General features: G+C 43.1%; 1 protein-coding gene across 4 annotated transcripts in view; it reads right to left on the bottom strand.

The window, feature by feature from the left end:
• LOC310949394 (pleckstrin homology domain-containing family A member 7-like) overlaps window positions 1-17045 on the bottom strand; it is a 125237-nt gene that overhangs the window by 45275 nt on the left and 62917 nt on the right. For all 4 annotated transcript variants that reach the window (XM_083916843.1, XM_083916844.1, XM_083916842.1 and 1 more), the window contains exon 3: window positions 3636-3753. In XM_083916843.1, the coding sequence (XP_083772969.1) occupies window positions 3636-3753 (118 nt within the window). The remainder of the gene's footprint in view (window positions 1-3635; window positions 3754-17045) is intronic.

Below are 17045 nucleotides of genomic sequence, written 5' to 3' on the forward strand. Positions count from 1 at the left end.
AAAAAGATATTGTGATTTTTGCCATTTAAACAAAAAGTAAGATTCTTTAAGCAATGGATTTTCAAATGTGAGCGGCTCTAAACAAATGTTCCACGTGTCATCTGTGTGAATCTACAGCTTGGTTGATGCTTGCACGCTCACCAAACAGAAATAACATAAACCAGAGCAGCGATATGGTAAAAAATACTGTGTGTTGGCAAAACTGAACTACATTACTGCATTAGGAGGTAGCAGTCACTCTATCCAATATGTTTTTTTTCAGTTAATACAGGAACTCAAATCAAAGACCAAACCAATCCTTTAATCTTTCACCGTCCAATGAAACAGAGACTCCTCATCCATCGCGGCGTGCTGGTTTCGATGCTCAAAAGTGGGGCTTACTGTTAAAGAGCGGAGAGAGTCATTTATAAATATTGAGGCAGGGAATTGACGAGGCACGTAAAGCTGCATAAAGTCATAACTGCAAACTAAGAATACGACAGGAACTCCTAAATGACATATCTCATCTCATCATCTCATCTTCATCTGCTTATCCGGGGTCGAGTCGCGGGGGCAGCAGCTTTAGCAGGGGACCCCAAACTTCCCTTTCCCTGGGCCACATTAACCAGCTCTAACTGGGGGATCCTGAGGCGTTTCCAGGCCAGTGTGGAGATCTAATCTCTCCACCTAGTCCTGGGTCTTCACCGAGGCCTCCTCCCAGCTGGACGTGCCTGGAACATCTCCCTAGGGAGGCGCCCAGGGTTCATCCTTACTAGATGCCCAAACCACCTCAACTGGCTCCTTTCAACTTTGATTAATCCCAAAGAAGTTTTGCAGACTGGTTTTGAACACAACATCCCTAAATCTGCATCCAGCGACTGCGAACACAAGTGCTTAAAGGAGAATCTGAGAAAGGGGATGATTTCTGTCTCGGCACTCCCTCTGATAGGGAGAGGAATGGACGTGACTTGACGGTGGTGTGCGATGCAAGACGGGGGCACAAATGAGTCATCTTTCCTCTGAGACAAGATTCTTTTGTTCAGAGATTTTCTTGTCAGAACGAGGCTTCTGCACTATGTTCCAGCCGTTCGATGGCAGGGGTGATGAGCCAGAGCACCTGGGAGGGCTGCAGGCCGGGAAAACACGGGGTGTGGAAAATGGCGCCGGGGCCGCCGTGATAGATGCCCTGTCATCTCTGTTCCGCACCCGATGACACATGTTCAATCTTAGTCCCGCGGCACCTGTTGATGGGGCGGGATGAGATTTCACGCCACTGTGGAGCTGTGTGTGTGCATGCTTGTGAGTGAGTCCAAAGGAAGTGTAAGATACAGACTGAAAGACGGAAAAGTGACAGGGAGGAGGAGCGAGCCGAGGAAAAGGGAAGAAAATGTGTAAACAAGACAGAAAGAGAGACTTTCCAATTACTACCTCGACAGCTTTATGTCGCATGTACGCACAAAACCTGTGTGCAAAAAATGTAACCTCCATGAGATCTGCGTTTGGAAGCTCAATCCAAATCGTTAGCATTAATTATGATGAATCACTTCATCCATAATTTTGGCGGTTACAGCACACTGCCGGATTCAATGACGGCTTGAAGGACAACCAGACACAAATGTAATTGTGTCTGGTTGTTATTGTTACTCTTCACACATCCTTCTAACATCCCCATCAGTTGCTCATTTAAAAACAAATGAACTATTAATCTGAGACTTTGACCAAAATGAATTTATCATTAATATAATAAACAACAAGAGTCTACAGTCAAGCCAGCGGCTTGCTAGTGGAAAACACAGGAGATTACCAAAGTTAAAAGGATTCCTTCTCAGGTGGAAATTAAGTTTTGTAAGACATTTCTTGGAATCCATCAAATATGTTTATTGCCTGTGCATGGTATATGGTATCATAATAAGCTAGAAAAGGAGTACTAATTAAGACAGTGTAATAGTTAAATAGATCCTGCAGTGACAAGTTATTAGTTAAGTTCGTGAGACACAAAAGTCTATTAAACAATGTAGCTTCTCATGGTGAAACTGCCCTTCTGTACCCATTCTGTAAGACAGACAGGTGGGAGTCAGTTGTAATTACATCACATCTACCTGCCTGGCTCTAAATCCCTGCTTTAATCACGCCAGATCTCCAACTCTCCACCTCCTCCACCTCCACCTCTCTCTCCACTTAAGCCCTATTTCTCCATTCCTGCAGGTCTGTCATAGATCTCGGAGAAGATCTCTAAACCCTGTTCAATTTTATCCACCGTCGACAGCATGAGTCAGTGAAAAACTGCTCATAACCAGGTCAGTGAGTAGCCACAAATAGGAGCAATGGCACTAATGCTGCCAACACGGCTACTGCGACTTTACTTTATTTAGGTAGATCTCATCTGAACATGGGGGACAGGGAGAGAGTAGGAAAAGATAGTTGGACAAGACTTCCACAGTGCAAGTTACTTTTTTTGGTTTTAAGTGATAGTGTGTGTCAGCCTGAATGCCTCAGGCTTGCCTAGACCACAGACGCAGGAGCATGCACCTGTCAGCTTTAGGACACAGAGACTTCCACGCTGTCCTCTAGCTCATGAGAAAGGACACTGTGTTTTGACAACATTTACTGCATTAGTCCGTTTGACTTCACCTATCAAAACTGTTAATGTTAGTGAACATGACCAATGCTGAGCTGTCCTCTCGTGCAGACGTCTCCACTGTGTGCATTTGGTCTCTGCAGAAGAAAACTGGAGGAGGAAGCTGATCTATCGGAGACAGAGCTGAGGGTTGCAGAGGTGGTCATACCAGCCAGGGGTGGACACGTTTAAAAGGCAAGATGGAGACAAAAAGGCCTTTTAAAAGGAAATGAAAAGTACAGGACTTATGCAACTTGACAACTGATTAGATGTCAAATCAAAGTCTATTTCGTCTCCTACTCTCTTTGCTCTGCTCTCTTCTGTCTTATTAAAGCAAGATGCCAAATGTTTTATATTCAGCTCACGAGCTTCTGCTGTGATTTCCTTTTACATTTCATAACCTTTACACTCCTGCTTGAGGTTGAAGAGTTTAAACTTTCGGTGCGATCTTCTATTGCGAAAATTTACTAACTTGGGTATATAGACTGTTTATAAAGATGGACGGAGATCTGGAGATAGATGGAGAACCGAAGCCAGAATATCCAGATACAGGCACCACCATGTTGTAGCTTAACAACCAGAGTCTGCACGGCAGGGATCAGGCAATAATTGTGGAACAGTCACGGCTGTCAATCCTGACGTTTCACTCTGTTTTTATAGCATTAAATAGCTGATTAAAACAAAACTTACCAGAAAAATGAACACTTGCACAAAACACTACCTACATTGCCCAAAACCATCTTTGGAAAAGTTTTATATGAGGTGTTCTTTGAAACTGATCCTAAGTTAAATATAATTCTATATTACATTATATTATTTAATGTATTCAATATTGATTTGGTAGAAAAATAATGGTTTATGTGCAAAATGGAAACAGTGCTTTAAAAAAGCAAACCAAGCACAGTGCTACAATGCACGACATACACACACAAGCCTGTGAGTTAAGATACATCAGGGTCATCCATACACATGCACACACGCGCGCGCACACGCACACACACGCACGCACACGCACACGCACACATGCACACGCACTGACCTTGGAGGCAGAGGTGGAGTCCACGGTGGAGGCGGTGATGGCAGTGGAGGCCTCACTGACGGTTGTGCTGGACAGCTGCTCACCCGTGGGTTTGAACGTCATGGAGGACCCCTGCGGCCTGGACGACAACACAAACACAGAAAGGCTGAACAACACACACCTTTTTCAAATCTTATATACATCTCCTGTGGTGTTTTTGATGAGTTTGCACTGGTCAGTAGTTCTGTCTCACGCTTTTTCCTGTGAGGTCACGCAGCCTTACAGCAGGGCGGGGTGACTCTGATTCCTGCCTTTATTCTGCCCTAATGGAGAGAGTGAGAGATCCTTGTGTTCCTTTCTATTTGTGTTTCACAATTATCTGTTATTCATCTGCATCTCTATAGTCGGAGAGATCTCAGTCTGACCTTGTGACTCCTTACATATGCCTTTTGTCAAAAGCTTGTTAAAGTCGTCAGGTACGTTTGTTGTTTAAGGCTCAAATAAAGCAACTAAGTATGTAAAATGAATAAGAAGTGAAGGAGGGAAGGCTGAGTGAGGTTTGCTGAAGAGTGAAGAGGAAAAATCAGGATTCAGAATGTTTCTGGAGGTCCTTGAGGCCAAGGACAGATTCTGTGTGTGTGTAATATATATATATATATTTATATACATACATATATATATAAATATTTCAATATTTTTTCCTTTTGTTCCTTCAGGTTAGCGCAGACTTATTTCCTTATACTGTATAACCATTTCACAACAGGAAGATGCAAAAACATCACATTAAATATCGTGTTGACCACAGATGTTCTCATTAAATTATTCTATTCTAAGTCATTTAGCATGAAAAAGCATAAAAAAGGACTAATTTACTCAAGAAATTTGAGTTGACTAAGACCAAAATGACTGATTAGAAGGAGCAGCCCAACCAGAATTCCTTTTTTTTAAAGAGACTTTCCATAATAACCTCAAATTATGGTTCTTTGGATACAGATACCACTATCAGAAAAACCTCTGATATGCAAAAAATGCAACAAACCGATACCAAGTTATTCAGCCACAAAATAAATTACTTTAACAGTAGTTTAGTTTAGGGAGAATGGGCTGTTCAGAAACATTGATATTCAACATATTTACATATTTACAACGCCCAGCCATAGCAGCAACATTCATTCAGTCATTCATCTTCAACTGCTTGTCCCTGTCGGGGTCGCGGGGGGCTGGAGCCGATCCCAGCTGACATCGGGCGTGAGGCGGGGTACACACGCCAGTCTATCACTGGGCACATAGAGACGAACAGAGAAAGACAACCATTCACACCTACGGGCAATTTTTAGAGTCATCAATGAACCGAACACCTGCACGTCTTTGGACTGTGGGAGGAAACCGGAGAACCCGGAGAAAACCCACGCAGACACGGGGAGAACATGCAAACTCCACACAGAAGGGCCGCAGCCAGGGCGCGGACCAGGAACCCTCTCGCTGTGAGTCGCCCTTATAGCAGCAACATGCAGTATGTAATTCATGTGGATGGTAAAAGAGTAAGTAAACCAACTTATTCAGTACTGAACCTTCATCTGGCAACAATAAAACAGTGTGAGTCCAGACCAGGCTGAACACAGAGAGCTAGACAAACGTCGTCTATGTTTAAAAGGACTGGACGGATGTCACTCCACAAAAGTATTCAGGGATCAATATCACCACTCAGACCTTTCTGAAAACACAACAGTGGTTTAATGCATCACGCAGAAACTCAGGTCTGACTTCAGGTCTGAAATCTCTCTGTTATTTGGGTTTCAGTCTGAAGACATACATTTATTTATCTGCACGGCTCACAGCGGTATTCAACAGCCTTCACCTTAAACAGATTCGCTAACCTGCTCTGATAAAATATTAAACCCGTCTGCAGTCTCCTCACAAAGACGAGAAGCAGCACCTCTGACTGGGAGGCATGTTCCTATCTATTATTGAGACAGCAGCATGTTTTGCATTTCAAAATCAGTCCATTCATTTTTTTTAGTTTAGCTCATGTAGGTATTGCTAGTCTTAATACCTATAGGCTAATCAGACTTGTACTTATATAGCACCTTTCTAGTCTTCTGACTACTCAAGGCGCTTTCACAGTGTTTGTCACATTCACCCATTCACACAGACATTCACACTGACGGCAGTGGACATCTACATACCATCTAATCCAGGGGTGTCAAAGTGATCCTGTAAAGGGCCGTGTGGCTGCAGGTTTTCATTCCAACCAATCAAAAACAAGCCTGGTCCAATAAGTCAACTGTGTGAAGGCAGTTCAAGTGATGGAGTAAGTTGAGTCAGGTGTGTTTTTGCTTGGTTGGAATGAAAACCTGCCGCCACAGCGACCCTTTACTGGATCAGTTTGACACATGTGATCTAATCTAATCATTCACACCATATTCACACACCCATGCACAGCACGGGGAGCAATTGGGGGTTCAGTGTCTTGCTCAAGGACACTTCCACATGTGGACCGGGGGAGGTGGGGATCAAACCGCCAATCTCTCGAACGTAGGATGACCCACTCTATCACTGAGCCACAGTCGCCCCATGCTGCGTACATTTGTAATTGTTGTAATCTTTATATTATCTTATATTAGGTTTTTAAAAAAACACACAAATCCCAACACACCATGGCGGCTTTCTGTCTTCACTCTTGAGTGTCTCTCTGCGTGATGACAGCCCTGTTTTGGCTGCTTTGTTACCGTGCTGACACTGATGAGACGTTCAACACTGGATGTTTTATTGTCAACGGGCCGACACCGGGCGGAGTGTGTGTGTAAATCTGTCCGATTCATTTCAGAAGGGACAACACTGGCAGTGTGATGCATTCTTCCATCCAAGAATACAACCTAATTACCTCGTACCGTATATTTATCTACCTATCTTTATATTTACCTCTATCTGTTCTAAATAAATCCATGCACTTTTTTAGTTTATGTAAATGCACATTAGGGCGACACGGTGCTCTGGTGGTTAGCACTGTCGCCTCACAGCGAGAGGGTTCATGGTTCAAATCCCAGCTGGGGCCCTTCTGTGTAGAGTTTGCATATTCTCCCCGTGTCTGCGTGGGTTTTCTCCGGGTTCTCCGGTTTCCTCCCACAGTCCAAAGACGTGCAGGTGTTCGGTTCATTGATGACTCTAAAATTGCCCGTAGGAGTGAATGGTTGTCTGTCCCTGATGTCGGCTCCAGCCCCCCGCGACCCCCCCCGACAGGGACAAGTGGTTGAAGATGAATGAATAAATGCACATTAGTGTCGGAGAACTGTTGTTTAAGTGAAGAAATTACGTTCTAAGTTGTTTGATTTACGAATATTTATGTAATAAATCAAAATATCTCCTTCCATTTCCTTCCTGTATGTCTCTCTTCTCTCTTCTCTGCATATTGTATCTGTCCATATTACAGGCTGCACGGTTACAAACCATCGCAGCCACCAGTTTCACTACATTACCAACTTCTATGTACAGATGCACGATGCGTGTCTCCTGAATGTGGTGTGAGTGGGCTGAGAGAGGGGGAGAGTTTTCATTCTGCTGTCGAGAGGATTCCACGCAAACTTTTGAAAGGTCAGGAACGATTAAATGTAAATTAGATGCTTTTTCATCAAAGTCACAGTCAAGAAACTGTATTTACCAGGAAGAGTTTAAATGATGATGGTTTAAAAAAACAACAACATCATTCTCCGGATAAGAGCTAAGTTATACAAGCACTTGGCTTTTTGTGCAATAAAACCAATAATAACAACACTTGATTTTTGGAGCCAACATTTGATTTTGGTAATTTAATGAGACAGCTGCTCATCAAACAGTGAGGGAAAGCATTGTTTCGAGACAGCATATTATTATAATTAAGTCTTACTCTGTGAGTTAAGGGTCCCCAGAGGTGGTGATTGATGGAACAGTGGAAATACTAAGAAAGATCGTTTTGGTGAGTTTCTTATTTTCTTTCTGTCCAGTTTGAATGAAGTGTGTTTTTCACAATGAGCCGCAAAGTGTGTGTTCTTCAACGGAGTCTGGTGGCTTTGCTGGTTCTTTTCACGTCTTACTGTGTGAATTAAAGGTGCTTTACTCACAATACTGATTAAAGTGGGATAGGTTTGCCCCCACACGGCTCTCACCCCAATATGTGAAATCACTTTTTTTACCTTACATGCCCCAACACGCACACACACACACACGCACGCACACGCACACGCACACACACACGCACACGCACACGCACACTCACACGCACACACACACACACACTCTGCTCAGGAAATTGTAAGTTGCTACTAAATTAATGTTATGAATATTTAATACAGCCCCTTTAAGAGATAAGATAAGATAAGATATTACTTTATTAGTGCCACAATGGGGAAATTTCCTTTATACAGAAGCGCGTGGACAGAAAACATGGAAGAAACATCACTAAGAAACAATAAATTATAGAAAATATAGAAAAAATATGAACAATATAAACACAGGGAAAAATAAGAATAACAGGAAGAATATACAATATTTTTTAAATATTTCAAATTCACACCAAGGCACAGGGGGAAAATATTAATAATGCACAATGAGAAATTTGTTATTATTGTTCTGGTGTGTGTGGTCTACTGGGAGCAGTGCTGGTTGCACAGCCTGACAGCTGCAGGAAGGAAAGACCTGCGATAACGCTCCGTCACGCACTTTGGGGGACGCAGCCTGTCACTGCAAGGATTTGTGTTGCCCAAATTAGAGTTGAACTAACTAACTAAGACGGGTACGGGGAGTTTTGCTTTGTTTCTGTCCAGTTTGAATGAAGAGTGTTTTTTACGATCACCTCACAAGGTCTTAGTTCGGTGAAGGAACGACACTTTTTCTGTATTTTTCTGTTTGATAAGGAAAATACGTGTGCACGCACCTCTGCGAGTATATCGTCTACAGCCAGGTAGTGACGGCTGCCAGTTGGAGAAATGTATTACCTAATGTGTCACTTTAATCAGCTTTTTGATGTGCCACCATTTGATAAGAACAAGAAAAAGACGAGAAGAGTGCTTCTAACCTTCTTGTTGAAAGAGAGAGACTGAGACTGAAAATGGTGAGATGACTTTTTTGATTTCTGCACAGAAATGTTAAAAAAACAACTATAAATTATTAGACTTCCTCTGCAGTGAAGCATACAAGGCCCGATTCTTCTTCTTCATCGACCATAAAGGACACAGATCCTGCTGACAGTCTGTTACCTGACGTCCTACAGGAGTTTAACTTACTTTGCCCAAGCAAAAGAAACAGGTCAGAGAGGCTCCTGAGTCTGTAGGCGCCCAATTTGGCCTGCAAATGAACGCTAGCTCTCGCTCAAGGGGGTCGGAGAAAGGTAAGACCTCTTTTCTCCAGATTCATCTCTTTGTAACCAAACTCCCGGAGAGAAAACAAACCACTTATGTACTCTGAATGCCCAATGACAAGGAGGTCGCCGCTTTTCAGCTGTTTACTTCTCTGTAAGCAAACATAGAGGTAAAAGCGAGGGTGAAACACAAAAGGGTCTGGGAGAAAGAGACAAACAAGAGAGACAATGACGGAGAGAGGGCACAGAGAGGGAAAGCAAACAAGCATTAGTTTCATGCCACAACTCTGCGAAAACTTTGCTTTGTTTACCGGTAATTTGGCTGTTTATAATTCGCACTCACCGAGCAAACAAACCTCTCTGAATCAAACTGAACTCGACTAATTGAGAGGAAAAAGTGAAGAGAAAGAGGGAAAACGGCTGAAAGATGAAGAGACTGCGTAATTCAAGGGAGCCCACATGAAAGGAGGCCTTCACGCGCCGCTGAACAAGTTGTTACGGCAGCTCCATCAGCGGTGCTTCTTATTACGAAAGAGGAGCAGAGCGAGAAGTGTTAATCTTATTCTTGATTCATGGTGATGATTTTATATTTTTCGTGCCGTGTGAAAGAAAATACGCCACAAAATACTAATCTGACATTTTATATGGCTTGATTTACGGCGTTCCACTTCAAACAAATGCACTGAACGTATAGTTTTGGCAGTTAGCTGGGTTAAATGAGCACTTTGCTAACATGAGGGGCGACTGTGGCTCAGTGGAAGAGTGGATCGCCCTCATTCGAGGGTTCGATCACCATCTCCCCCGGTCCACATGTCGAAGTGTCCTTGGGCAAGACACTGAACCCTGAATTGCTCCCCGTGCTGTGCATGGGTGTGTAAATGTGGTGTGAATGTAAAGATTGGATTAGATGGTATGTAGATGTCCACTGCCATCAGTGGATGGGTGAAGTGTGAAAGCGCCTTGAGTAGTCAGAAGACTAGAAATGCGCTATATAAGTACAAGTCCATTTACCATTTACATGACTGTGATGTGACCCATCGGTTTTTGGACTTTTGAAGTCTGGAAACTCTCCTTTTGCCATCTCCATCTTGGTATTTTGGATCTAGCAGTGACCATATTTGGAAAAGAGTGTGGACCTGGGGGGGGGGGGGGCACTGTTATGTGTTGATTGTGTTGTTCCTTATTTTGGCACACTATTTGAAATGTTATATATTCTTTATCAGGCTTGGGAGAGGATTTGAAGCAGTTCTTGTGCTGTGTTTTTGAAGCTTTATTCAAACTATCAAACATCCCATTACACTCCAATAATTCTGACCTTAAGGGTATTGCAAAACCACACAGGTTGGTCTGAAATGTAACTGCTTTGCACTGTTTCTTTCTATGTCTGCATGTCTCACACAACATTATTCATGTGGTGTCACCGGTTACTGTGACTTTCAACTACATCCTGAATATTCAGATGTATGCAACAGTACAGTATATGAGTCGCAGTGAAGCAGGTTTCAGGCTAATTTTTAATGTAAACAGTGCCATGTGCCATGTAAACCTCATCACAAAGTTGCTCCGACCCTAAAGTAATCCCTGCTTCATGGTGTAATGTTCTCTAAATGTAACCATTATTTACTAAATGAATATCATACGGTACTGAAAAAGACTTAAAACTAGCGATTGAGACTATAAACTCATTAGGAAAATGTTTCTTGAGTGAAGTAATAAATTAAGTGAGAAGTAGGCTCGTTTTTTCATTGACTTCTATACAATCTGACTTCTCTGCAACCGGTGAGTTGTCATCCTGAAGGGTACGATTTAGTACAGCACTCACAATAGACAAAATAATAATAAAAAAGGTAAAAATCAAAACAGCAGAAGGTGAAATATCCTGTCTTCTAGGCTACAGTATACAAAGGGTATAGGTCAAGTTACAAAAACACTGCATCTTTAATTACACTACCTTCAACCCCCGACCCCAGGTGTGGTGTGTGTATACTAGAGACTAAAAGATAGCCACTTCAGTTTGCCAATTATTGTTAATCTGCTCACACGCTTTATTGAAGTGCAAATACTAAACTTCCCTGAATGATGAGTTCGGACCAATGAAAGGAAGAGATGTCGTGATGGAAGTGGAAGCTAATCAGGCAATCACTTCACAGGAATCGACTCATCTGCACAAAATGCACCGGGCTGTTGTTTCGCCCCCCAACCCAAAGGGAATCCTTTGAAGTGACTTCAAAAAGCTAGAGGCTTAAAAATAAACTGCGAAAGCCTCATACTCATAGCTCCACATTAAAAAATAAAAATACATGGGACCAAATATCACAAATGACGGCTGAAACACGACGCTCAGCTTAAGTGAAATCCTTCGGTGGATGCAAACTTCCATACTCCTTCCAGCCTGGCTATAAATATACACTGTTGTTCTCCATCTCTGACATGAACAAATGACTGTGTGAAGAAGAAAAAGGAGGCAAATAATACTCAAGGACTAACACTTAAGATGAGCAGCCTCGTGAGGGGCGGACACCCAGATCCAAAGAGCACTGCATATTTATCTCACTGAGCGATATTAGCCATGAGCGAAATTACAGAATGGGCTGGAGGGCATTCGTTGGCTGCTCATCATTAGGAAAGCGTTTCGCCTCCACTTGTTATGTCTGTGGGAGGAAGCGGTGGCCATGTTGAGAACAAAGAGGCCGCCGGCGAGATTTAATCGCACCGGAAAAGTAATTGTCTGAGAGATTTTGACATTTTACCACGAGACTTTTCTTGCATTTTAATCATACTCCTCACAGGAAAACAGGAAGAAGTCACTTAAAACACTTACGCACTCCCACAACCACACATAAAACACACACTGTACAGCTGCGACACAACGTGCCAAGAATCAACACAAAGGCCGCCCACACAAGAACAGCTGACATTTAAATACAGCCAGACTCCTGACGACCCACAATATTCAGAAATGTTCATTTGTGTGAGAGAAAAACAAAGGTGCTCTGTCCTTAAACGGAAGGTGGAAATCATTATTTCAATATTGGCACGTCGTAAAAAACCCAATTTCCCCCAATTCTATTTCACTTTCTTCTAAAGATGTCGGCAAGGACGGCCAGTGTCTCCATTTCAAAAGGTATATTACTTTTAATAAACGTTATCCAATGAAAAAAAACAACCATGCGCCACATCTCCACTTCTGTCCCAACAAATCAGTCAGAGTGATCGTCCACCACGATGTAAATGGGGCTAAATTGTCTCGTGGTGCAAAGTCTATCACTGGTGTCTCTCGTCTTTGCCTGTTTGTTTTGCTTGTCACGTGTTTTGTGACATTCTGTTTCTCAAACTCGGTGTGAAACACGCTGATATGGGGCGGCAATATCTCAGTCCATAGGTGACTTGGCTGGGAACTGTAGGGTCACTGGTTCAAGTCCCTGTGTGGACCATGTATGGAGCACGGACTGGTCTGTTGAGCAAGGCACCGAACCCCCGGACACTGGCAGCCCCCTCGCTCTATCATTTCTCCTTAATTGCATGTATAGGTCCTGTCTGTGCATGTGTGTGTATTTCGGGCCTGTGTGTGTGTAACATGATTAATAATAAGAGTGAAAAAATTAGATTACTCGTTGGGGAATAAAGTAATTGTCTTCTTTATTTGAGTGTCACAGCTCTGCCCCAAATTCTACCTTTACAAAGTTCATTTTCGCCGACACTGTCGTTCATGTGTAAATTCAATCCTATGTTTATGACAGAGGTCGAAGTAAAAGGTGGCCGCGTACGGGACTGCATTATAGTGAGATGAAGAAAAAAAAAAACAGCAAGACGCTATATCAGTGAAGTTAAAATCCACTGACTATGTTTTGGATACTCAAAACGAGAGAATGAGACAACTGTATCTCCGCCCTTTCCATTCCACACTGCTGCCATGGCAACAGTCAACCAAAGCATTGCCGCGCTGCCCCCCTGGTGAAGCGCCATGTGTTCACTCCTCACATTGCTGGCGTAGCTTCTCTTAAATCACCAGATCCCATATCAATGAGCAGGGGAAGGGTCAGAGGCAAAAAAAAAACAACTATGCGGACAACAAGAGAGAGAGAGAGAGAACAGAAAAAGCTTCGGGAGAACATGAAGACGGACAGAGGGGAATAACACGGAGGAAGAGTTGAAGAGGAACAAATGTGACAAAGGGAAAGGCATGCCAAGTAACAGCATGGAATTTTGTTTACTTCCATTTATAGAGGGAAAGGTTTCACAGAGCACGCATGCTCAGTGTCTGCAAAACCATGCTTCTATTTGAGTCTGACAAGTAAACAATGTTGGCAACCAGCCGACAGCTGTTGGTTACTGAAACTGAAAATATGGCTGCCACATTAAGTCACCTTATATTTTGAGTCCTGTATTTTCCGCACTGTAAGGCACATCGCATGATAAGGCGCATAGAATAGACGCTACAGTCGAGGCTGGAGTGACGTTAAGGACCGCCTCTAAATTCATTGATGTTAAGTTGGCGTGCTAGCGCTGTTGCCTTCAGTCGAACAGTGATTGTACGGACACTTCTACCTGCTGCTCTCTGTTCAACAACCCACTGTTGGAGTTTGTCCTCCAACTGTAGCCATCTCGCTCTGTTCCCTCGGAAACTCTGTTTAGTTACTTGGCGCAGGTCATCTTGTTGCTTCCTCCGCTTCTGCACCATTGATTGGTTCATGTTAAACTCTCTGGCTGCTGCTCTATTCCCGTGTTCTACTGCGTGACTAATGGTCTTGAGTTTAAACTCTGCATCGTAAGCGTGTCTCTTAACAGGAGCCATTTTGGGCTCTTTACACAAACACACACATGGAAATGAAACGGCACGCTTCACGCAGGCATATATCTCAACATGCACCGCGCGTTACTTCTTCTACGGGGGAAATAGAGTAGGCGGCTGTTTACCGTAGTTGCCAGACCTGTCATGGCTCAATATTGGTCCATATATAAGGAGCACCAGATTATAAGGCATACTGTCGGCTTTTGAGAAATTTGAAGGTTTTTAGGTGCGTCTTATAGTGCGGAAAATACGGTAATTAAGATACTACAGTATGCAGTTATAAGTCGGTTTAATAATAAAAATGTGACATAAAAGACCTGGTTCATCAGATTCGTCGGGTCCCAAACTGAAGCACTTATATCTAATCCTGCAGCCGTGGGCTTACGGTTTAAAGCCCAGTGTATCTGAAACAAACGCTGTGTGCACATACAGTAAAGTTCTTATTGTTACAAGCGCTCCCTCGCCGTGGTTTCCTCTCAACTCATGTCTTGTACTCTCCCCTACAGCACCAGATATTTAGTCTGCTAGTGTAATGCAACAAATATTGAAGAAGTATATATTTTGCGGTCACATTTTTCTGTCTTTTTATATGTTAAAAAGTCATAAAGAATTGGTTGCTAATTTCTCAAAATGGTTACCAATAGCAACCTGGCAGCTGTAACTGCCGAGCCCTGGTGTAGTTGACAAATTCCCCAGATACATGTAAGGTCAACCAGTAAAATGGGTTGAGTTTAAAAAAGGCACAAAACAGTATGGACAATGTGAAACTGGAAAGAAAAGAGAGAAATCGGATGTTACTCTAACGTTGGTCTTGAAACTTCGATGAGTCCATGAGCGATTAAATATCCCGTTGTGAAACAAACAATAGCAGTTAATTAAAAAGTCATGGTCATTTTTCTTCTATTAGAATTATTGATCAAGCCTGGGATAACACAACACGTATGGAAACACATGCAGTAACAAATATGTGACATTTCTTTGACCTATCCAGATAAACACAACCTTTGTATTCCACTAGTTTCCACGCTACAAATTCCCAGGTTTCCCATGAGTCCAGAGCTGATGACAGTAAGAAGGAAGGGCAGATGGAGTAGGAATAGACTTAGACACACTTCAGATGCAGATAGTGAGACCCCGACAGCAGCAGCCAAGGAAGCTATTCCATCTCTCCTGCTGCCAAAAAAAGAGCTGATAAGGTACTCCTAGGCTGTAAAGTCCTGACACTTTAGCCACTTTAATCCGTGATAACCCCTAGTGAGCAGGCTGCTGACGCTGGGCCCCCATACACACACGTACAGACTGCACCCTGCTGCTAATAACGCTCTCAGATGAGTTTCAACTCGGCTTTGATGGCCTGCGAGCTGATGCCTCCATCAAAGTTGACGTGGACATCAAATAAAAGAAGGAGCCCAGCTGGTGCAGCTCGGAGCCGGGGCTGGAGGTGACAGATAAATACCCCGAGTGTGAGCGCCAGTAAACTCCCGAACTTGTGTGCCAGCATGTGGCGTCGACAGTGTGGCGGCAATCTAAAGGTTAGCTCCGCTCCAGCTGAGCAGTTCAGTGGGCGATAGTAAAAAAAGGTATGAATGTGTGTGTAAGGATGTGAATGTGAAGCGGAAAAAGAGCATCTCGGCTGAGCCAAAACACCAACCTTGGATGAATATAAAAGTTCACAAAAGAGCTTTGGCCTCGGTGAAACCCTCAAGAGCTTCACGCAGGCTCACAGAAGCCTTAAATAGCGCCACAGTGGATAGCGCCTGGGGCGGCAGCTGAAACGCTTTCTCTTGTACCGTTTGCAGTGGTGCGATGGTAATTGGATAATTAAGGTTCACAGCTAAGAGAAGGTTGGTATATAATCCCAGCCTATTACACACATTAATGCCAATTATATAATCCCTGTTTTGAACCGTGCGTCGTAATTAGACGAGAGGAATTTCATGAATATTCACAAACAAAACGCAGCTCGTAATGACACGGAAAGGGAAATAAATGAATATTTTTCGATGGTGGAAGAGGAATTAAAAGAATTCAACTGAAGCCCGATAGCAAGTACACACACATGGTTGTTGGATTAACTGGTTAGTGGCTCTCTGTGTTACTTTTACGCAGTGTGTGCTCTAATTAAAAGAACTAGCCTTGAGCAACCTCTCATTTAACTAGAGGTCGTGTTAACAGAATATTTTTCTTTTTGGTAGACTACAACACTGAGGGGGAACTACTGTAGCTTTAATTCACACCCCGTCCAGTTAGACTGAAAGTGTGTGCTCCACCCAGCAGCGGAGTTGCGCAGCACAGTCGCAGGAGGAGCGTTTACTGTCAAGACGAGGGCGAAGGATTGAGCATCATCAAAGCACCTATTAGAAACCCAATACTAACAGAGAACCTGATCTTTTTGATGAGGCAATCTGTAAAAATCAACAGATATTGATGATGTCACAGCAGCTGAGTGACTGAAGTTTCTTCAAAAAGCCTAATTATTGTGATGGCGTAATGGCCGCGGTGTTTTTCGTGGCCTCGGCGGTCACCGCAGGAATACAATCATTCACATGTTTTGTGCAGTTCACACAGTTTTTGTTTAGTCATCTTTTCTCCCCGTGCCCTTATGGTGCATAATATTTAAGCTTAAAATGCAGGAATGAAAAATATCTGTTATTATCATTAATACATGACAGGTGATAATAGATTATGGTGGAATATTTACGACCCTGTAAATGAGAAGGTCTAACGCAACCTCTGTATTTAACCTCAAAGCAGTTCCAGTCAAAAGCAACTGGACTTGGTTTTTTGTCTAGGAAGACGTTTTACTTTGCACTCGGAGCACAAAGGGTTTCAGTGACATCATCGGCCTTGTAAGAGGTTAAATACCTGGATCTCCACACCAGTTAGTTGGAGCAGTCCCAGCCTGGTCCTGGTCCTGGTCCAGTCCCAGCCTGGTCCTGGCCCTGGTCCTGGACCAGTCCCAGCCTGATCAGATGCGTACATGAACTGATGAAGCCTCTTGGATGAGAGGTGAAACGTCTTCCTAGACAAATAACCAGTCCAGTTGCTTTTGACTGAAATTGCTTTGAGGATAACGACGACCTGGACACATGAGAACATTCTCAGGCTTTGTATTTAACTGATTAATGGCCCCATATATACTGGATATACTCCGACATACTTCAAATCCTACACACATCTGTCTGTAAAGAACAAAAGACAACAGTAATTCCTCAAAGTGAGGAGCCAAACAAGGCCACCCGTCTTATTTACAAAATACTACTCCATTCAAATTAAATCCTAAAAGGAAAACAGGGGGAAACATCTC

This window comes from Echiichthys vipera (genome assembly GCF_963691815.1).
Source record: "Echiichthys vipera genome assembly, chromosome: 7".
Classification (NCBI taxonomy): domain Eukaryota; kingdom Metazoa; phylum Chordata; class Actinopteri; order Perciformes; family Trachinidae; genus Echiichthys; species Echiichthys vipera.